Below are 23,318 nucleotides of genomic sequence, written 5' to 3'. Positions count from 1 at the left end.
ACTTTGTCTATTTCATTACTATAAATTGTATGCAGCTGAGACCCCAACACTAATCTATGTGGGACTCCATGAGTTAGCCTGCCAGATTGAAAATGCACCGATTACCCCTACTTTATGCTTCCTGTCCATTAACCAGTCCTCCATTCATGCTAATATATTACCCGAATTCCATGTTCCCTGTGTATAAACCTGTTGTTTTGCACCTCATTGAATGTTTTTTTTTGAAAATCCTGGTGTATTACATAGAAGTTTAGAAACTCTACAGTGCAGAAGGAGCCCATTCTGCCCATCAAGTCTGCACCGACCCTCTGAAAGAGCACCCTACGTAGACCCACACTCCCGCCCTATCCCCATACCTTGTAACCCTACTTAACCTGTACATCTTTGGATTATGGGAGGAAACCCATGCAAACAAGGAGAGAACGTGCAAACTCCACACAGCAGTCATCCAAGGTTGAAATTGAGTCCGGGTCCCTGTCGCTGTGAGGCAGAAGTGCTAACCACTGTGCCACCTATCTACTAGCTCCTCTTTATCTAGCTTATTGGTTATATCCTCAAAAAACTCTCAAATTTGTCCAACATGAAAACTATGTTGACTTTGTCTGATCATTCGATGATTTCCTAATGCATGCAAGACTTGCATTATAATAGGTTTCAACATTTTCTTGATGGCTGGATGTGTCTCTAACTTGCCTGTAGTTCTGTTTTTTCTCTCCTTTTTAAAAAGTGGTGTTCGATTTGCTAACTTGCAAGCCACTGGGATTATTCTAGAATCTAGGGAATTTTGCATAAGCAGTGCACCCACTAACTTTGCAGCTGTTTCTTTCAGAATACTAGGATATAGGCTATCGGTTTCTTGGGATTTGTTGGTGTTTAGTCCTTTGAGTTACTGCCAAACCTTTTCTCTGATAATTTTATTAACTTCTTTGCTCTTAATCGCCCCTAGGTCACCCTCTAATTCTGGTATGTAATTTGTGTCTTTTGTGAAGACAGACATAAAGTATTTGTTCAACATCTCCACCATTTCCTCATTATCCATGATAATTTCTCCTGTCTCTGCCTCTAAGGGACTAGCTGTTTTCCTTTTCATACGCTTGTGAACAGACTTACAACCCTCTTATATTCCTGGCTAGTTTACTCTCATTGTATTTTTCTCCCCATTTAATCAGCTGTTTTGGTTACTCTTTGCTGGTTTCTAAAGCTCTCCCAATTGTCCGTCTGATGACTATTCTCCTCAACATTATAAGTCTCTTCTTTTAATCCAATGCTATTAACTTTTCTTGTAAGCCATGAATGGAACTTTTTCATTAAGTTTTTGTATTTTAATGCATCATATTCTTGTTGAAAAATTTGAATCGTTGTAAAATTGAATTGTATCATCACTTCTTCCTTAACAAATTCTTTAATATGAGATTGTCGACTATTCTGTCTCGGTGTGTAATTCTAGATAAAAATAGTTCATCTAGTTGCTTCCACATTGTGTGATGTTCTAGGAAACTTATGTAAATATTCTACAGACTCCTCTTCCAAGAGATTAGATAAATAAAAGTTCACGGCAATTATTATGTTGTCTTTGTTACAAGCTTCAATTATTTATTGATGTTCGGCCAATGGTATACCTGCTTTAGGGATTTTTAAACCAATCCAACAGTGTTTTCTGATTATTGTTATTCCAAGTGTTCAATCATAGTGATTGTACTCCTTGACTTTCTGAACCAAGGTTCTTTCTTACTACTGTCCTCATGTCATTCTTTCTTAATACAGCTACTTATCCTTTCCATTCTGCCTCACTTTTCAAAATGTTAAGTATCCTGGAACATTTATATCCTTACCTTGGTCATCTTGCAACTGTGGACAGGATTTTCTATTTTGAGTCAGGACACAGACATCAAGGTCAAAAGCTTGTCCTGATCCAACACTGTTGGAGCAGTCATCCAACGCTGGCTGATTAGCAGCCAGAGGGCTTACTCTACGTCTAATTAAAGTTGGCAGGGGAGCCCTTGGGGCTAGCGAGCTAATGTAAAGGAACTGCAGTCTGCTGTTGTGAGTGAGGGAGGGCGGGCACCTCTGACTTGAAGGCACCATTTTAGCATTTTAAAAAGATTTGAACTAAAAATTGACTACAGCTATCGGACTAGTAAAAATGGTCTCAACATTGCTGGCCCCTGGTGGGGTGGGGGGAACGCGGGTATCCTCTGCTTGCACACATGTAGCTGTTCTACCCCTAATTCAGCCTTCCTGATAATGGTATGGGGACAGGATGGCGCCAACAAACACACTGGTGAGCAGCAGGAAATTATGTGCCCGCCTAAATATTGGGTTGAAAGGCCTGCCCCATGTCTCTAATATTGATTAGATCAAACCCATTTGTGCCACAGCTCCTCCGCCGTGTTATGAATGCTTCAGGCATTAGTTGAGTCTTTCATTTTATTTTTAATGTAAAGGAACTGCAGTCTGCTGTCTTGCTCTGCTTGTTGTTACCTATATTGTTACAGTTCTCTACTGCCTCAATTTTTCTCTTTTTAGACTTTCAAATTTCCTTTCACCTGACTTTTTTTTCTCATCCAACCCCCAGTATGATTTGAAATCCCATCTTTCCACATCGCTGGGTCACACATTTAATTCTAATATCTGCCTCACCCTGTGCCAATCCAATTTGTATACACTCATTCTTAATTTTAACCCAGTTCCTCACTCTACCATTGGAGAAACTTCATTATTTTTGTCTGTCGTTGGCTCCGAGGTGGACCATGACAATTGCATCTTCTGCAACCATGAGATATTATCTTTGATTCTGGCACCGGGCAAGCTACTGAACCGTCTGAATTTCCAGTCACAGCTGCAGAGAATACACTAATAATTACCCGACTAGAATCATAGAATCTACAATGTAGAAGGAGGTCATTTAGCCCATCGAATATGCACCGGCCCTTGGAAAAAAACATCCTACCTAAGCCCCCACCTCCACCTCCACCCAATCCTCGTAACCCAGTAACCCCACCTAACCTTTTTGGACATTAAGGGCAATTTGTCACGGTCAATCCTCCTAACCTGCACATCTTTGGACAGTGGCAGGAAACTGGAGCATGCAGAGTTACTGGGAGAACGTGCAGACTCCACACTGACAATGACCCAAGCCGAGAATCGGACGTGGGACCCTGGAGCTGTGAAGCAACTGTGCTGCCATGCTACTACACCGTCCCCTGCTTCTCCCACATTTATTTTCACTTCTCCCTATTTGAATGGCTTTCTGTACCATGGTACTATAGTCAGTTTTATCATCTACCCTGAAGTCCGTGTTCTTACACACACAGGTGACAAATACCACAAATTTTGATTAACGTCAAGGGTCTCCATTACTACATTCTCGATCTTGCCTGACTTGCATTCACACCCTCTAAAAGTTCGACAACCTCAGGGGTGTGACTGGACAATGTCGAGGTAACTCTCCTCGCTCTGATGTCCTGCAAATTCTGCAGCTCAGACTCTACCTCTGACTGAATTGAAGTTCCTTGAGTCGCAGATATGGCTATTTGGGATAGCAATGCTTTCCACAAACTTGCATACGCTGCAGACTACCTGTCCTGCCATGTCTCAACTAATTTTGTTTATTGGATTAATTAATTAGTTATTAAGTTAGTAAAGCTAGATAAGAGCAAGTTACAGTTTCCTAGCTTATCCACAAAAGAAAAAGTCATCAGCTACAGGAGGTAAAGCAAAAAGAATAAAAAGCAACACCTTCCGCCCCCCCGTCTGCACCAAATACCTGACTTTCGCACTCTGTTTACAAAGCACTCAGTTCTGTAATCACTGTGTTCCCACATTTATTTTCTAATGCACTGTCATTTAATTCATTCATCCGTCAGGTATTGCTGTTCATTACCGTGGCTGCTTAGTTGACGGCAGCTAGTTCAATTCCTTTCTGATGGTGCCTCTCTCTCTGCAGAACTAATCCTTGCTGTTGTTAAAAGCGGGTAACAAATACATCTGTCTTGCCCATGTGACCGGTCACAGGTTCAAAGTTCTTTTCCAAAAAAGGTGGCTAGTCAGGTCAATAAACATCCTGTGTCATCCTTGATGCTTTGGAATCTGGATTCAGATGTGGGACCATCGCAATACAATGGGAGGCCAATGGTGACCCATTCATGTTCGCCTCAGTTTTGTCCATGATGAACCTGAAAGATGAATTAGATGGAGTGCTATAGAACGTTTGTTGACATTCCATCCTTCAAGAAAGGGATGTGTGAATTTCCCAAATGATTGAGGATGACCATTTTTGGTCGTTATCTGCTGAATTTCAGGACTGTCTGGAGTTGATACTGCCAAAGGTCACATGATTGGCAGTGGCCATTTTAACTGTTTCTGTTCCAAATGTTAAAGTATTGTCTGAAAGTTCATAATATACTGGACCATGTCATTAACTGAAAGCTTTCCATTTCTAAATAGTATAATAGAATATTATATTCTGTATATAATTATTCATGTGTAAAAATGTTATTGATCAAAGTTATTGAATTGCTTTCTTTAATTCCAGTTATATGGCTTCACTTGTCATTAAACTGGCTTTCTTGAGGTGATGGGGCTTCTGACTGTCCGATATTTTTAACTAAGGTGCACTGTTAAAAAATTTTGGACAGCAAGTTGTACTATTGCAAAGATTAGAGTATGCAGGCAGGAATTTACTGGAATGAATGTCCCAGGACAGATAATGAATGGAAGTTGATTACTTTTTAAAATATTTTCAATTGAGGGAACACTAGGGTATGTGGCTATTTTTGTAAACTCTTGTTTAAGTGAGCAGCATATTAATCAAACATTTTGAGTTGAGTTTTCTAATGTGACATCAAGTTGCAAGATATTACTCACATATGTCACAAAAATTGAGGAGCCGCTGCAGCCACTGTGGTGTAGATACACACACAATGCTTCCTCATCAAAAATATGATGTTTAACATTGATACTGCTCCAACAACACTGAAGAAGCTTGATAACATCCAGGATGAAGCAGCCTGCTTGATTGGTACCCCTTCCACAAATATTCATTCCCTCCACCACCAGTGAAGGATGGCACACACTGCTGCCACTTACAGTGTGCATTGTAGAAACTCACCAAAGCTCCTTAAGCAACTTCTTCCAAATCTGTGACTGCTACAATCTAAAAGGACAAGGACAGCAGATACATCGGAACACCACCATCTGGAAGTTCCCCTCCAAGTCACTCATCATTCTGACTTAGAAATGCATCGGCATTCCTTCACTATCGCTGGGTCAAAATCCTGAAACCCACTCCCAACAGCACTGTGGGTGAAAATGAAATGAAAATCGCTTATTGTCACGAGTAGGCTTCAATGAAGTTACTGTGAAAAGCCCCTAGTCGCCATATTACGGCGCCTGTCCGGGGAGGCTGGTACGGGAATCGAACCGTGCTGCTGGCCTGCCTTGTTCTGCTTTCAAAGCCAGCGATTTAGCTTGGTGAGCTAAACCAGCCCCGTGAGCTAAACCAGCTTGGTGAGCTAAAACCAGGGTGTAACCATAGCACAGGGACTGCAGCGGTTCAAGAAGGCAGCTCATCAGTACCTTCTCAAGGGAAATTAGGGATGGGAATAAGTGATAGTTTAGTCATCACATCCTGTAAATTAATTTTAAAAATCAAGATATCTGGCATATGTTCTCAATCCAAACTTATGACTTCCTAGACGCCAAAAAGCATTTATTGTGTGGTTACTAACCCTCATCCCAGTTCCATAATAAGTATTTGTTGCCAGTTCTCATGATGGTATTGTTTTGCTCTTTGCTATGTTACGCTATGTTACTGTCAGGAATTCCAGATTTGGTGATCATTTTTGCCAGATCACAAATTCATACCCACCTGTATGGTCTGCTGTTGAAATTAAGCCATTAGTTTGCCATGCGAGAGAAAGGAGAGGCAACAGGGAGGGAACCATTTCTGGAAATTTGGTAAGAAGGGGGAAGATATTGGAGGAAGGGAGTTGACCTCTGGAAGTAAATGGCAATTGTAATTCAGTGAGTTGAGTGTTAATATTTTGCCAATCACTGTTACATTATTTCACAAATGCGTTCCCAGATATAAAAATAGGTTGAAGGCTGTAAAAATGCTGCAAAGTAAATACAATGCTATGATATTTTCAGGTGGATTGGTCAACTTTAGATGCATTTAGCCAGATACCATGTAAAATAGTTAATATTTTAATTTTATTTCTTTAGGAAATTCTCAATTGGGTGCAACCATAGTGGATGCATTAGATACACTCTACATCATGGGTCTTTTTGATGAATTTCGAGATGGGAAAGAATGGATTGAGAAGAATTTGGATTTCAGCGTGGTAAGTAGCAATATGGTCGATGTGCCCACTTTTACTGCTTAATGGCTCTGTTTCCAACATAATATGGAGTGTGCCTTTTTCAGTGGGAGGGAAAATTGTTAATGGTAAGAATTTGAACTGCCAAGGATAGGGCCTGTCAGTTGACAATTAGCAATTGATCTCCCATAGCTCTGCTCATAGCTCATTTGCACCCTGCATTCTGCCCTAAGGCTGTCTCCATCCTTCTATTTTGCTCCCTCCTAATGGTTCCGTTTCTTGCTGTCCTGTCTGCCACCAACAGTGTTTCCTCTTTGGATGTGTGCCCAATGTATCCGAGACCCAACTAAAGGGACAAGGAGGAGGAAAGGAAGACGATCCAAAATGGTGGCTGTGCAGACACAAACGGGCAGAAAAAATGAGGTCTGAATGGCTTGCTGAAACAAGCTAAATGGAGGCAAGGTTTGGGAAGCTTGGTTCGGGAATAGTTGTTCATTTACCACCCAAGGAAAAGGGGCTATACAATTTGAAAAGGTTTTAATTATTAAAAAGTACTTAACTGCATATAAGCTCATGTAGAGAGAAAACAAATATGGCTGGATAATGAGCACAACCCAAAAATAAGGCCCTGAATTCCCTGGACACTTGCACCATTCAAATGGCACTTTGAACTTCGAATCACTACAGTGCAGAATGGCCCATCTAGTCTACACTGACCCTCTGAAAGAGTACCCTATCTCGGCCTAATCCCCCACTTTATCTCCGTAACCCCATTTAACCTTTCTAAGGGGCAATTTAGCATGGCCAATCTACCTAACCTGCACATCTTTGGACTGTGGGAGGAAACCGGAGGAAACCCATGCAGACACAGGAAGAACATGTAAACTCCACACAGTCACCCATGGTTGGCATCGAACCTGGGTCCCTGGTTGTTGAGGCAGCAGTGCTAACCACTGTACCATTGTGTGCCCATGAATCAATATAAATCTCTTGTGCTGAATAATCTATCTCGCTCACATCCACAAAACCCCATCTCTGATAAATACCTGACTGCCTCTCGAACCAAATAACTGCCCAAGGCCTGAGTCTGACTGTGGCTCTGACCAGGAAAACTGACTCCCTCTCCAATTAGTGACAGGCAATCTGGGCAATCCGCTTCAATTGGGAATTTAACAATGCCGTTGAAAACACAGCTGTGATGATTTAAGTAGTGCCATCTTTTTGAACAACGCCATGGTGAATGTGGAATTAACTACCACAAAAAGTCTAAGAATCATAGACACCTACTGTATCAGGTCCATCAGGTCTGCACCGACTCTCTTAAAGACCACCCTACCTAGGCTCACGCCCCCACCCCATCCCAGCACCCAGTAATTCCACCTGACCTTTTTGAACATTAAGGGGCAATTTAGCATGGTCAATCCACCTATCCTGCATATCTTTGGGTTTTGGAGGTGAGACCAAGCAGACACGGGGAGAATGTGCAAACTCCACACGGACAGTGACCCGGGCATGGATTGAACCAGGGTCCTCAGCGCCATGAGGCAGCAGTGCTAACCACAGCACCACCGTGCCGCCTCAATCCACCTAACTGGCACATCTTTGGACTGTACAATGTTGGGTTCATTAGTAGTCGTCTAAGTGGTTTCACCATTTTTCACACTACACTAAAATTTTCTGGGACCGTTGTCGGACTTTACCATATCCTCGTCAATACCAATTGATTGCCATAGCTCTGACCCCAGGTAAGCCAGTGATTATGACAAATTTTCTGTTTTATGCCAGTTTGCTTGCCACAGCCTTCAGACTGAAAAATATTAATTCAAAAGGATATTTTTGAGTTCATAATTTCAGATGACTGGTTAAAGTAAAACTGAATCTCAGCACTTTCTTGATATTTTTTAATTAATTAATTAAACCCATCAAACCACTGACTTGTCATTGTGTGTTTGGTTTGCCATATGTTCTGTCCATGGTGAAGGGAACTTAAGTGCTTATACTTGTCATGAATAAAAGTGAGAATGGGAACACAATTTTTGAGTTGCTTTCAGACCTGGGAAGGCCAGCATGCTTGCAGCAATATCCTGAAGCTGGCACCCTGAAACTCATTTGAAATTGAGCTTCGGACTTCATATAAATAATGCTAGTGAGTTGTGTGCACTCGAATTGTATTCTGAGATAGTTTGCTGATTTTCCCTCAACCAATTTTAATGCCTACGAGGTGAGTAGAGACTTTCTGGGATGCAGGAAATGTAAATGGGATTGGTTCGGTAGGTATTGCAGCTGAAGCCCACAGTCATGCTAGGCAGATGGAATATTATTGCTCCTCAATTGAACAGAAGAAAATTAATGTTTTATAGAGGTTCCAACAGTCTCTTTAAAGACTAAACCTCAAAAAAATCTGGAAAAAAACAATTGAAGGATGCTTTGCTCAGGCTTTGACCAGGGAGCCCATATACTAACTTTCAACAACTTGCGGCATATGGAAAAGGTTGTGTACATGTTTAAGACTAAGACATGCCAAGGATGCCTGAAAATAATCTGTGCCAATATGGTGGTCAATCTATTTCAGGCACTCTTGGGCAACAAAAGGCAATCAACAAAATTGCACCAATGTTCATGATTTTGCACTCAAGAAGTAGACGGACCTGATATAACACTGAAGCATGAATATATCACAACTGACTTTGTTTACTCTTCTCGTGCTCTGTAGAATGCAGAAGTCTCAGTCTTTGAAGTGAATATCCGGTTTATCGGAGGCCTGTTGGCTGCCTACTACCTTTCAGGAGAGGAGGTACAGTGATGCTGTTCATTTTTTTTCTCCCCATGTTAGTAAATTGCCTTCACCCTCTTGTAATTTTGGACTTTTCACCGATTACACTGTCTTAGCATGGTTCCATCAAAATAAACATGAAAACAAAATGATGAAAAATAAATCTGAAAATATTGATTAATGCTCCAGGTAGAGACTCAATTGCAGACTGAAACATTAGCATTTCCTCTTCAGATATTGGTAGACATATGTATTTCTAACATTTTCTGTTTCTAACTTAACGTTTTCAGGTTTTAATCTCCAAAATGCTACACATTGTTCCAGCTCAGCGTAACTGTCCTTGCTTGGTACTACTCTCACCTATTCAGCCATTGCCATAACATCTGCCAGATTTGAGTTTCCCCTCACCTGTGTTCTATTCACAATCCTCTTTGACTCCTCAAGATTCACACCAATGCTGTCACCCAGCATCTCAGCCCAGTTGTCTATCACTCGGGGACTATTTTCTCTAATGTTCTGAGATCTCCTTCCATCAGTGACAGAGGGAGAGTGCAGGTTGGAAGAAGCTGAGTTGATACAGAAGATGAACTTTCCACTGGTTGGGGTTATACCTAGCAGAAAGGAGGATGGTGGCAGTTGTTGCAAGACATCAGTACAGCAGTTCCTCAGTAGTTTTCAACACCCAACCATCTTCAACTACTTCATTAGTGTCCTTCCCACCATCTTAACATCAAAAATGGAGATGTTTGCTGATAGACAATGTACCGAACCATTTGCGGCTTCTCGGATACTAAAACAGTCCATGTCCACATGCAGCAAGACCTGGATGACTTTCAGGCTTGGGCTGTTAAATGGCAAGTTGTATTTGCACCATACAAGTGCCAAGAAATGGCCATGTCCAACAAGAGAAAATCTAACCATCTCCCCATGACATTAACCACCAAGAAAGGCAAAGGCAGCAGAAGCATGGGAACAGCACCACACACATCATCCTGAAACATATTACCGCTCCTTCATTGGTGCTGGGTCAGAATCCTGACACTCCCTCTAACAGCACTGTGGGTAGACTGCAACAGTTGATTAAGGCAACTCACCACCACATCATGATGCCCAATGCATCACACAAGCTTGCCATTCTCCCATTGTGTCCCCCCTCCCGCTGCCTCAAAGGCAGACAGCATTGTCAGAGACCCCTCTCGCCCAGGCTTTGCCCTCTTTCAGACCCTTCCATCATGCAGAAGATACAGAAGTCTGTATCCAGACATAGAAACAGCTCCTTCCCCATAGTTACTAGACTCCTCAACGACTCTCCCTTGGGCTGATCTGTTCCCTGTAAGAACACTAACCACGACGCCCTATGGTGCTCTTGTTTGGCCTTGTTCCGCACTATAACCAATCACTATTTGTTGATGCACCACAGTCAATGTACTCTGTCGATTATTCATTTGTCTACTATGTACGTGCTGTGTATGTTCCCTTAGGTGCAGAAAAATACTTTTCACTGTACTTGGGTACATGTGACAAATATCAATCAATCAATCAACCACCATCTCTAGGTAATTAGTGAAGGGCAATAAATGTTGGCATAGTCAGCATTGTCCACAACCTGTGAACCCCCCCCCCCCCCCCCCCCCCCCCACTCCCCCACCGAATTACCAAATTCTTAACCACTCATGGTGGTGCTACATCTGAGGACCCCCCCCCCCCCATTGATTCTGGTTCCTTGCCCCATAACGTTCTCTCTCCAGCATCCCTGTCTCATATCCCAATACTACATCATTGTATCCCAGAACCTGGCTGCCACCACCTCCAGACTCCTAACGTTACTCCCATTATTCCAACACCATGATGCCCATTTCATTGCTTTCAAATCTCAGTGACGTCTCCTACTGTTTGCATATCCCAAACTCCAACACTTCTCTATACCTTCCTTATCTTGCCACCCCCTTTTTTTTTTACTTTCATACCCAAACTTACCATCCGGAAGCCACAAAACTACATGGTCTTTTTTCACTTCCATTAACTTGCCATCTGAATATTTTCTTTACTGTCTTCAGGTATATTCTGGCTTTAGTCCAAAGATGTGTGAGTTAGGCAGAATGACCGTGATAAATTGTCCTTTGTGTGCAGTGATGTGCAGATTAGGTTATGGGGATAGGACAGGGTGGACAGGTGAGTGGATATGAATAGTGCTCTTTTGAAAGATTGGTGCAGATTCGATGGGCCAAATGGTAGTCTCCTGCATTTTAGGGATTCTATGATTCTCTGATATTTCAAAAATGTTAATGGATGAGATTCAATACAAAGCTAAGCAAATGTCTAACAATAATCAAGACCACTGATTTTACATTTTCTGCAGAAATATGAGCATAATTTTATAATTTGAAGCTTAAAGTAGTTCCCAGAATGCTAAGTAATAAAAATGGAAATAAAAAGAAGAAAGCCGCAGATCGCAGAAATTTGAGCAAAAAGTGGTGCAAAAACACAAGGTCAGTAAGAATCTGTTAAGAAAAAAGACACTACATTTTGGTTGTAAGACCCTTCTTTACCATCCAGAAAGTATGAATAAGAACAGAAATGACCAGTTGGTCCATCAATTTTGACCTGTCCAAATAGCATAACCTCACCATTAAATCCAGTCCTTGATGCATTAGTAAAGTCTTCTGGAAGGGAGAATGAAACCTTAATCCAAATTAGAAAATATATGGAATGCATGCTCCAAATCGACTCCATGCCGGCTCAAGTTGACTTCATCTGACCACAGGACCACGGACTTTAACTTTGGTTTTTATTTCATTTTGCTCCTGTCTTGTATGATCAAAATTCTATTTGTGTGCACACTTTGGCTGCCACACATACCTTCCCAGCTCCCATGCTAGCTGACATTGTTAATCGTTTCCACTTGTGTGATGTTCTGCTCACACAATCCATCCATGACTCCATCCTTGCAAACTGCAGTCCTTTCCTAAAATCTCCTTTTCCTCTCCGGATGATCTGAAAAGTTGGCTCCATTTTTCCCTCCATAGCTGCTGCTTGACATGCTAAATATTTCCAGCACTTTCTATTTTGTTTCAGATTTCTAGCATCCGCAGTATTTGGATTTTGTAATAATTTTACGTGATTTCATCTTGTTGCCATGAAAATGATATCAGAATTTATATAATTTAATTACATGGCACTGCTCCTAATTGCCGTACTAAGAACTGAATAAGAACTCGTGCAAATTTAACAATCTCACTGATATTGCAATTACGGAGTCATGGTTAAAGGAGGAGCAGGTCTGGCAGCTTAATATTCCAGGATATCATTCCTTAGATGGGACAGAAGGGGAAACAAAAGAGATGGTGGAGTTGCATTGCTGATTAGCAGCAGATCACAGCTGTTTTGAGGGAGGGCACATTGGAGGGATCTTGTAGTGAGACATTTATGGTGGAGCTCAGGAATAAGAAGGGTGAAATCACATGTTGGGAGTGTACTATAAACTGCCCAACAGCCTGCAGGAGACAGGAGAAATTGTGTTGTCAGATACTGAAAAGATGTGAAAAAAGGCTTTTGAAGGCCAGTTGATTGAAGTGTAGGACTGGCATGTTCCTGCAAAAATGAAGGATAGAAATGGCAGAATTCAGGAACCGTGGATGACGAGGGAAATTGTAAGCTTAGTCAAAAGGAAAAAGGAAGTATATAGTAGGTCTGGGCATCTAAAAACTGACGCAACCCTTAAGGAGTACAGTGAAGTAGGAATACACTTAAACATGGAATTAGGAGGGCCAAAAGGGGCCTTGAAATGTCTTTCGAAAACATGTTCAAGGAAAATCCCAAGGCGGCTTATGCAAATATTAGGAGCAAGAGGGTAGCAAAAGAAAGAGTAGGCCCACTCCAGGACTGTGGAGGGAAGTTATGCGTGGAGCCACAAGAAGTGGGTGAAATCCTTAATGATTTGTATTGGTATTCACCAGGGCGAAGGACATGTCAGATATTGAGGTCAGGGATAGATGTGTGAACGTTCTTGAACGTCAATATATCAAATGAGGAAGTGTTGAGCACCCTAAATTGCATTAAGGTAGACAAGTCCCAGAGACCGGATGGGATCTATCCCAGGTTACTGCGAGAGTCAAGGGGCGAAATAGCTGGTGCCTTAACAGAGATCTTCACTTCACATCCTCTTTGATCACAGTCAAGGTTCCAGAGGACTGGGGAATAACCGATGTTGTTCCCTTGTTTCTGAAATGAAGAAGGGATAATTCAGCAAATTATAGGTCAGTGAGCCTGACATCAGTGGTGGAGAAGCTTTTGGAAAAGATACTGAGGGACAGGATATATGCACATTTGGAAAAATGGACTAGTTAGAGACAGTAACCTAACAGAATCCCTTAGGTTAAACAGAAAACATGAGCTACTCTATGCTGTCATTTGGAAATGCTCGGCAGGTTTCGCAACATGTATGGATGAGAAACAGTTAATGCTTCAGATCTATGGGGCGGGGTTCTCCGTTGGCTGATGCCAAAATCGGGAAACTCGATTGGGCGAAGAATAGGTTCCCATGCTAAAATTGCAGCGGGCTCTGATTTGACGCCAAATCGCAATACTCCGTCACCTCATCAGCGGCGTCAATGCGTTCCAGAACTCACGTACAGTAATCACATTTGCATATCATTACAGGCCTGACCGGTAGTCTCCGGGGCCTCCGCAATTCTCCGCCTCTGATGGGCCGAATTCCCAACGGCATGTTCACTTGTGCTTTTAAAAATCGTGAAACCGGAGTCAAGAGGGAGAGAAAGAGAGAGAGGAGGCGGACACCAAGGATTGACAGTGAGCTGTCGCCCGGACACTGGCCGGACTGGCTGGGCTGGTGGGGAGGGGAGGTGGGGGGGGGGGGGGGGGGGGGGGGGGGGGGGGGGAGACAGGCAAAGTGGCTGGGGTGACCCCCCATGAGACTGGACCAGTGTGCAGTCCTGGACTGCAAGGCGGCCATCGTGCCGCGGACCCCACTGACCACCCATCTTGGCCACTGGTTCTGCAGAGTGACACCGGCTCCATGGGTCCCCCACCCCACCCTCCGCACTACCTCCCACCCCACCCACCCTAGCACCACCTGCCAGCAGCCCACCCAGGGTAAAGTCCACAGTAGCCCCCATGAGGGTGTGGGACAGGGACCATGGAGCGTACTCCTGGCAAGAGCAGTGCCAGCTAATGGTACCTCTGGCATCTGGTACAGAGGCCCCCTTGGTGCCTGGCATTGGGGCATGGGGTGCAGGGTTTGGGGGGGGGAACATGTCGGGGCAGAGTTCGCAGTGCCAACTGGGGCCACCATGTAGCCCATTGGATCTGGTTGGACATGGGGGTATGCACTATGCGAACATGTCGGCCTTTAAGGGGCTGGTTTAGCATAGTGGGTTAAAAAGCTGGCTTGTAATGCAGAACAAGGCCAGCAGCGCGGGTTCAATTATCTCCCCGAACAGGCGCCGGAATGTGGCGACTAGGGGCTTTTCACAGTAACTTCATTGAAGCCTACTTGTGACGATAAGCAATTATTATTATTATTTAACCCCCTGCAGACAGTGGCTTTTGGAATTTAATGAGCAATGGTGGCCTTCCTGCTAGTCGCTGCAGCCCTGGGGGTTGCAATGCAACTGGCATTGTTCAAGGAGGAGGAAGCTACAGCAGCGGAGCATGCAGCAGTAGAGGGTGCCTCAGAGGGACAGGTGGCAGCCACCCAGAGGGAGAGCTGGCCGCCCACTAGGCTGAGGAGTAGGCGCCAAGGAGGCGTCACATGAGGGTCGTGTGTACCGGCAGTGCCTGTGATTCGATGACCTGCCGGACTGGGCACTCCGACGAAGACTCCGGCTCAGCAGGGAGACAGCGCAACATATCTGCCAGGTGAAGGCACACCTGGCACCGTGGGAGTATGGATAGGACACCCACTCCCGGTGGCCTTGAAGGTGATGATTGCCTTAAACTTTGACGCCACAGGGTCCTTCCAAGTGCCAAGTGGGGACTTGTCGGGATCTCAGAGAGCTCGGTGCATCCGTGCAGTCACGGAGGCCCTATATCCCCAGGTGTCTCAATACATTTTAATGTGGACTGAGCCTACCAGGATGCCCGGGCGACGAGGTTCGCCGCCATCGATGGCATGTCCCCGTTCCAAGGGATGATCGGGGGAATGCATCCCCTACGAGCACCTGCTGATGACAGGTTGCTCTAAACCAACCAAAAGCAAGGTGGCACAGTGGTTAGCACTGCTGCCTCACAGCTCCAGGATCCCAGGTTCAATTCCGTCCTCCGGTTACTGTCTTTTTGGAGTTTGCACTTTCACCCTGTATCGGTGCTCCGGTTTCCTCCCACTGTTCATAGAAGTGCAGGTTGGGTGGATTAGCCATGCTAAATTGCCCGTGGTGTCCAAAAGGTTAGATGGGGTTACGGGGATATGGTGGAGGTATAGGCTTCTTTCCAAGGCCAGTGCAGGCTCGATGGTCCGAATGGCCTGTTTCTGCACTGTAAATTCTATGGTTCTATATAAGGGTTACCACTCGATGAATGAGCAGCTGATATGTGACCATCAGCTGAGCATCAATCATCACTGCGCCTGATACATGGGCAGTGTGCACGACGCCTTTATCCTGGCATACGCGTCGATTTCTGACATGTTTGAGACTCTCTTCTCCCCCCCCCCCCCCCCCCCCCCCCCCCCGGGGATTGGCTGCTCCGGCCGTGCCTGATGACATCGATTATGAGGCCACAGACCGATGTAGAGATGCACTACAACAACACCCATACAGCAACCACAAGCGCGATCGAGCAGTGCTTCGGTCTCCTGTAAGGGCCCTCCAGTATGACACTGAACGGGTCTCCCACATCATGGCGGCATGCTGCGTCCTCCACGACATTGCGCAGCAGAGGGGTGATGTGCTGGAGGAGGGGAGAGGAATGCCAGTCCTCGTCCAACGAGGAGCATGTGGGGGTGGGAGTGGCTGGGCAGGACATGGAGCCCAGACAGGAGGCCGCATGGTACGCTCTGATCACCTCCAGGTTCACCAACCAGTGCTCACATCATATGACAATGTCTGACTACTGCCCACGGCAGCATTTTCCACCGTCCACCTGGGTGATCCCTGCATGTGAGCAGAACTCACACAGTCCCATCGAATCCCTGTGGGAACGGTAGATTAGCAGGCGGGGGGGGAGGATAGGGAAAGAGGGCCACCCACATCATCCCCGCCAGCCCACCCCTCACACCCATCTGACAGAGCACCAAGACAGGTTGTAACAGTAATAACTGGTGTTTAATGTGAGCAAATATTTACAGCTTTGTGCCCTAGCGCCTATCATTAAACTAACTTAACTGGTGTCTAACTTTCAGGCCTAATGTCTAGGTGAATCCCCAAGACGGTACTGCAGGCGTGGAGGCGGTCTGCTGTTATTCCCGCCCTGATCTGCATGCTGTCCACCAGGTGCGGCAGGGAGAGGGGGAGGGGAAAACGTCCGAGGAGCTGCGAAGTGTTCCGGCACCTCCCCTGCGGGAGTTACCGGTACGGGCCCCATCACCGCCTCCTCCCTTGAGGTGCCCGATGTCCCCAGGGCTTCTCCATGGGATGCGAGCTGAGCTATCCCCTGAGGCTCCCCCGCCACTTGGCACTTCGAGTCCTGGCAGCATGCTCGGGTCTCGACCAGCGTCTGCATGCCTACGGCCATGGAGCACAGGAGTTGACCACCTCCATCTGAGACTGTGCCACATCACTCGTTGACTGGGTTTGTGTCACATCAGCCAGTGACTGTGACAATTCCTCTAGGATTGGGTCACCTCCGCCTGTGTCTGCACCACGTCGGCCAGTGACTGAGCAATGCCGCTGACGTTCCCAGCCATGGCTTGCTGTGACTGGGCCACGCTCAGGAGCACCGCTGCGATGTCCAGGTGGCTCTAGCACATGGTAGCCTGTGAAGTGGCAACACTGCCCTGGGCTTCAGCCAGAGCCAGCACAGAATGCCCCAGGCCTTGGACATGCTGATCCATAGCCAAAGCATTCGCCCTCAATGCTTCCACTGCGGACGTCACCCATGCAGTTTTGGCCCGAGTGGCACACATTGTTGGCACCACCTCCTGCTGGACATGGATGGAGTCCTACAACTGCACCTGCAGGTACTGGATGCTTGCCGACAACCCCTTATTCATCTCCACGATTGAGGGACTGTTCGTTCCAGAAGCCACTGATGGGAGTTGACACACATGTCATGGGGAACCGCAACTAAGCACAGTCTCAGTTTCTCGTCCGCAGCCGAACTCCACCTTGGAGACCTCCCTTTCCTTCAGGCCGCCAATCACGTCCAGGGCCCTCTGCTCTGCTACAGCGAGGGGCTGCAGGTCCAGTGGTTCCCCCTCCTGTCGTCTTCCGTTCCCGGCAGTTGTGCGCGTCTTCTTCTGGGGCGGGGGGGGGGGGAAACAGCAAAAGATAGTGCTTGGCAGTCTGATGGATGCAGCCCAGGGCAAGGGCACCTGGCCATGGCGGCTGCTATGGGTGCCAGCATGTGGTGCTGGGTGGATTTCCTTCGCCCTCGCCCTCTGGGTGGGGGCAGCATCACAGGTCTGTGGGATGCGGGTTGGTGCCGGGGCAGAATGTTGCCTACTCAGCCTGGCTGCTCTGAGGAGGTTCTGCAGTTTTTCTTGGCATTGTTAACTGTCTGCACGACATTGCCCACGGCGCTGACCGCCTCTGCGACTTGCGCCTCGGCATGGATATTGGCGGCGGCTGGCAGCCTCTTTCCTGGGCTGGGGTACCGGGGCACCCTCCACTTCTCCACCATGTCCAGGCGGGTCTCCAGCTCTGCATCCGTGAATCATGGGGCAACTCTCCTCGCTGCCATTTGTTGGCCGGTATGGTGTGTGTGGGGAGTGCAGTGTGTACATGTGGGTGCAGCTTGTCAGACTCCTGTGTGTCAATCGCGTAACCGGCCAATCTGGCACCGTTTCTCATTAAAATCGATTGTGTTCCACGTGGCGCTGGTGCTAGACCCTTAACAGTAGCGGAATCGGTCCAGGTGCGGCGCCAGTGTCAACACCAGAGAATCCCCCCCCCCCCCCCCCCCCCCCCCAATGATTTTCAGCAATCTATAGCAATTCCCAGTGGGAGAATTTCATTAGCTATGTCGAATACTGGATCTGCCCCTTTTCCATGACTTGGAGGACCACATATGTGCTGTTGCTTCAAAGTCTAAATAATGTTCCTGATAATGTAACATATTTACCATTTTTTTTTTGCTGGTCTAGCTGGGACCTTTCCCAAATTTGAGGAGGAGTTCATTCAGGCCCAGCAATATGGTTGGCACATTATATTTAAGTGCTGTATGCAAGAGCTATTTACTTGCAACACTTATATTGTTCACCACGTGCACAAAAGGTATTAGTCTCGTATTTTTTGAATAGCTTCATATTTCTATGGTAAAAGTAAGAGTTTGATCTTTGTTCTTACTAAAGAATGATATCCCCCCCCCCATAGACAATTCCACTTATGTACACCTGTGTATATATTTGCAAGTACGTTTTCTGTGAATGGAGAATAAAGGGATTAAGGGTTATGGTGTTCGGGCCGGAAAGTGGAGCTGAGTCCAGAAAAGATCAGCCATGATCTCATTGAATGGCGGAGCAGGCTCGAGGGGCCAGATGGCCTAGTCCTGCTCCTAGTTCTTATGTTCTTATGAATGGAAACTTAAGATGTATTTGGCATTGCATTTTGAAAGGTCAGACTGATGTCTGCAGAAAATAATGGGAAGTCAATTTATACTCGTGGGAATCCATTTTATAATCTATACTTGCTTTGCCAGCTAGCAGCAACAATATTAAATCATGCAGTTGAAACATTAAATTGCTTTTATTGTGTCAGATTGACTTAGAGGAAAAAAATAAGTATTCTGATTAACTACTTGGGAATTATCTGATGGCACATGGGATTTAGATGCATTGTCAAGGATATGTAAGGAGAGCTTCATGTTGGATGACCTCTGCCATATCTGACTGAGAAGTGTTTGATGGCACTGCTGTCACTGTATTTTGGATTTAATGCAAAAATTGGTGTTTTACAACACTGCTACCTAACTTGTACTCAGACAACTATGGTAAATAATATGTCTTTTGAACAGAATACGAATGTGGCACAATGTAATTTTTGTCGTCAGAATTCCCTTAGTCATTTTTCTAACTTCTTGCGTTCTGCAAATTTTCATCTTTATAACTCCATTATCGTGTTGATGTAATTTGAACCTTGAAACCATACTGTCAAACTTTTTTGTTTTTACAGAATTGTTTCTTTAATTCACCAGATTGCTGCAATTATGCAAATAGAAAAAAAGGATGAAAATAAAAGCATATTGTTTCCCATTGACATTTGAGAGCATGTTTGCTCTGTACATAATTTTCCTTCCATTTCTTTGACTTAATATTCCATTTAGAAAGACACACTTTACGTGTAGCTCTTCATATGGGTTTTTTGAATTTAAATTAAAAACCTTGTGAAGCTTGGTTAACAGACTAATGGCGAAGACATTTGCTTTCACATAGTGTTCTCTTGTTCTCCGCTTCAATGCTATCATTGGTTTTCAATGATTTTGCCTCTTATTTATGTATGTACCTTTTGCCTAGTAGGCTCATACATAGGCTATATGGATACCTTTTGTTATCAGTATGAGCAGTGAACTCTTAAGCAGTTGCTATTGAGTTGAGCATTTGTCCAATATGGTATTTCAGCATCTCCCTTCCAGTCCCAATTACAGGCAGCAAAGAATTTTTTTCTGCAGTTCTCAAGAGTGAATAAGAGGGTTAGAAGCAAAATAGTGTTGTTGGGGGAAGGGGTGGTGTGATGAAGGGACCTGTGATGCAACCTCAGGTGAGTGCTGCTGAAGTTCTCAATGTGAAGGAATTTAACTGGGCCATAATGCCACCATTGTCGTGGTATAACGACAACAATCTCTCCCTCAATGCCAGCAAAACTAAAGAGCTGGTCATTGACTTCAGGAAGCAAAGTACTGTACACACCCCTGTCAGCATCAACGGGGCCGAGGTGGAGATGGTTAGAAGTTTCAAATTCCTAGGGGTGCGTATCACCAAAAATCTGTCCTGGTCCACTCGCGTTGACGCTATCACCAAGAAAGCACAACAGCGCCTATACTTCCTCAGGAAACTAAGGAAATTTGGCATGTCCACATTAACACTTACCAACTTTTACAGATGCACTATAGAAAGCATCCTATCGGGCTGCATCACAGCCTGGTATGGGAACTGCTCGGCCCAGGACCGCAAGGAACTTCAGAGAGTCGTGAATACCACCCAGTCCATCACACAAACCTGCCTCCCATCCATTGACACCATCTACACCTCCCGCTGCCTGGGGAAAGCGGGCAGCATAATCAAGGATGCCTCCCACCCGGCTAACTCACTTTTCCAACTTTTTCCATCGGGCAGGAAATACAGAAGTCTGAGAACACGCACGAACAGACTCAAAAACCGCTTCTTCCTCGTTGTTACCAGACTCCTAACCTAAATGACCCTCTTATTTACTGACCTCATTAACATTACACCCTGTATGCTTCATCCAATGCCAATGCTTATGTAGTACATTGTATATCTTGTGTTGCCCTATTATGTATTTTCTTGAATTTTGTTTAATTCCCTTTTCTTCCCATGTACTGAATGATCTTTTGAGCTGCTTGCAGAAAAATACTTTTCACTGTACCTCGGTACACATGACAATAAACAAATCCAATCCAATCCATTAAAAAATATATATTGCAGACCGTTTAGATTTTTGTGGTTGTTCCCCACCCGAATGGTGTAGTGTTTGAGGGCAAAAGGTGTATGAGTGCCATGGGAAGGTAATGCTCCTCTGGTGAGGTTGGTATATGAATCAGCAGACGAGAAGTGCCACAGGAAAGGGAGCGCAGCTGGAGCAGGGACGTTTTTGTGGTGCAGCACAGATGAAGATTGCCGAGGGAAAGGGGCGCACTGCCTGCTTAGTGGCAACGGAGCAGCAGGTGGAGTTTTTAAATGGCAAATTCCAGCAACAGAGGAAAGAGGCCGTGGAGGATTTGGCCAAGGTGGTGGAGCAGTTTAGGTGTTGCTTGAGCGAATGGAGACGAGGCAAGAGACTCCGGGGGAGAGGCTTGGTGATCCAGAAGGTGGAAGAGTCTGTGGTGGAACATGTGGATCGGCTGACCTTGCTGGAGGCGAAGATAGGGATGAGCAGTCAGAAAAGGTTGAGCGAGAAATTGGAGGACCTCTGGATTGGAACCACTCCATAGAACAGTACAGCACAGAACAGGCCCTTCGGCCCTCAATGTTGTGCCGAGCCATGATCACCCTACACGAACCCACGTATCCACCCTATACCCGTAACCCAACAACCCCCCCCTTAACCTTACTTTTTATTAGGACACTACTGGCAATTTAGCATGGCCAATCCACCTAACCCGCACATCTTTGGACTGTGGGAGGAAACCGGAGCACCCGGAGGAAACCCACGCACACAGGGGGAGGACGTGCAGACTCCACACAGACAGTGACCCAGCCGGGAATCGAACCTGGGACCCTGGAGCTGTGCAGCATTTATGCTAACCACCATGCTACCCTGCTGCCCAGGAGGCACAATTTGAGGATTGTTGGGATGCCTGAAGGCATTATGGAACTGAGGCCCCAAGTTTATGGCGAACAAAGTGAGACTCTTGAGACAGAAAAGCAAAATATATTTACACGTGTGGAAAGTCTATACAGTGAGTGAACACCCATGCTACCATTGTGTTCTCAGAATGTCTTAATTTTCCTAACTCTACCCCTATGTCTAGGTGCATTCGGAACATCCGCAACAGTGGTGGAGGCTGACTTCTATGTCCTGTTGAATGAGGTGACGTTGGTGGATGTCCTCTAGAGGGCTCCAGCTTGCTAAGGGTATCCTGCTGTGGGCAGGTGACCCCCACCAGCCTGAGCTACTGAAGTTACTGGCTCACAAGCAGAGGAGATTTGGAGAGTCCTGGGTGGATTCCCCTGGAGTGTCTGGCGGAATCTGGTGCTCTCTGAGTGTCTTGAGGGCTGCTTCAAGGCTCCTTGAGGCGAAGGGGCACCTGACGGGCGATCGAGGTGCCTCATGCCCCCCTCACCTAGCCATTGATGGATCCCACTCATGGCTGAAGCGACGGTGTGCAAGTCTTAGCTTTTGTCCGGCATAAAGTGCAGGTCCAGGATCTCTGTGGCGGACGCCACCCTTCCAATGGTTCCCTCGATGCGCTCGCAAGACGGTGCCATGACATCAGGCAGAACGTGGGTGGACTCCTCCATCCTTTGTTGTAATCTGGTGATAGCTTATGATGACGCTGCCTGCTGTGCCCTTGTCTGTCTTTGGTGGTCCAACATTTCTCAGGCTGATTCCACAGGCCTGTCATTGGACTCTGGCTCAGCAGGGGACAGGTCACCAGCAGTCTTTTAGTGTCGGAGATCTTGGATGTCACTGCCTCTGTCTGCTGTGGACATGTTTCTATGCTGTTCACCAGATGGTGACCCCCCAAGTCTGCCCTAGAAATAGGAGCTACTGAAGTATGTGTCTCTGCACCTGTGGCAGATGCAGGTGAATGAAGTAATGTGGGACTTCCTTGGATGATTCCTCGACCTCCTAATCTGAGGTGTTCTGAGGGCTGGGACTGATGAGCTGGCTGGTGGTTTCCTGATTCGTTTTCTTGCTGGTAGCTGCAATAGAGAGAAGATGCAATTAGTGGTTGGTTAGAGAATCACTTGTAGGAAAGAGCACTTTGCGTTGGCGGGTGATGATAACAATTGCATGGATCCTCATGAGCTTGTTGGGAAATGCCGATCTCACTTTTGGTGGAGGAACAGACCCTTTCTTCAACGGTGAGCGCTGCCACCTATTGCTTTAAGGGGGTGAGTGGCCTCAATTCTTTTTTTTTAAATTTAGAGTACCCAATTCATTTTTTTCAATTAAGGGGCAATTTACCGTGGCCAATCCACCTAGCCTGCACATCTTTGGGTTGTGGGGGAGAAACCCACGCAAACACGGGGAGAATGTGCAAACTCCACACGGACAGTGACCCAGAGCCGGGATCAAATCTGCGTTGTGAGGCCGCAGGGCTAACCCACTGTGCCACCGTGCTGCCCTCGAGTGGCCTCAATTCTGACTCTTTCCCCCCCCCCCCCCCCCCCAAAAAAAACTGATCAGGGATCTCCTGTTGTAGGACCC

General features: G+C 45.9%; 1 protein-coding gene across 3 annotated transcripts in view; it reads left to right on the top strand.

Annotated features, from left to right (window-relative positions):
• man1a2 (mannosidase, alpha, class 1A, member 2) overlaps positions 1–23,318 on the top strand; it is a 120,077-nt gene that overhangs the window by 39,625 nt on the left and 57,134 nt on the right. For all 3 annotated transcript variants that reach the window (XM_038802008.1, XM_038802009.1, XM_038802010.1), the window contains exons 4-5: positions 6,226–6,344; positions 9,034–9,114. In XM_038802008.1, the coding sequence (XP_038657936.1) occupies positions 6,226–6,344; positions 9,034–9,114 (200 nt within the window). The remainder of the gene's footprint in view (positions 1–6,225; positions 6,345–9,033; positions 9,115–23,318) is intronic.

This window comes from Scyliorhinus canicula, chromosome 7, assembly GCF_902713615.1.
Source record: "Scyliorhinus canicula chromosome 7, sScyCan1.1, whole genome shotgun sequence".
In the NCBI taxonomy this organism is placed as follows: domain Eukaryota; kingdom Metazoa; phylum Chordata; class Chondrichthyes; order Carcharhiniformes; family Scyliorhinidae; genus Scyliorhinus; species Scyliorhinus canicula.
Note: the sequence above shows the minus strand (reverse complement) of the source record. Positions and strands in the feature narration are given on the sequence as shown.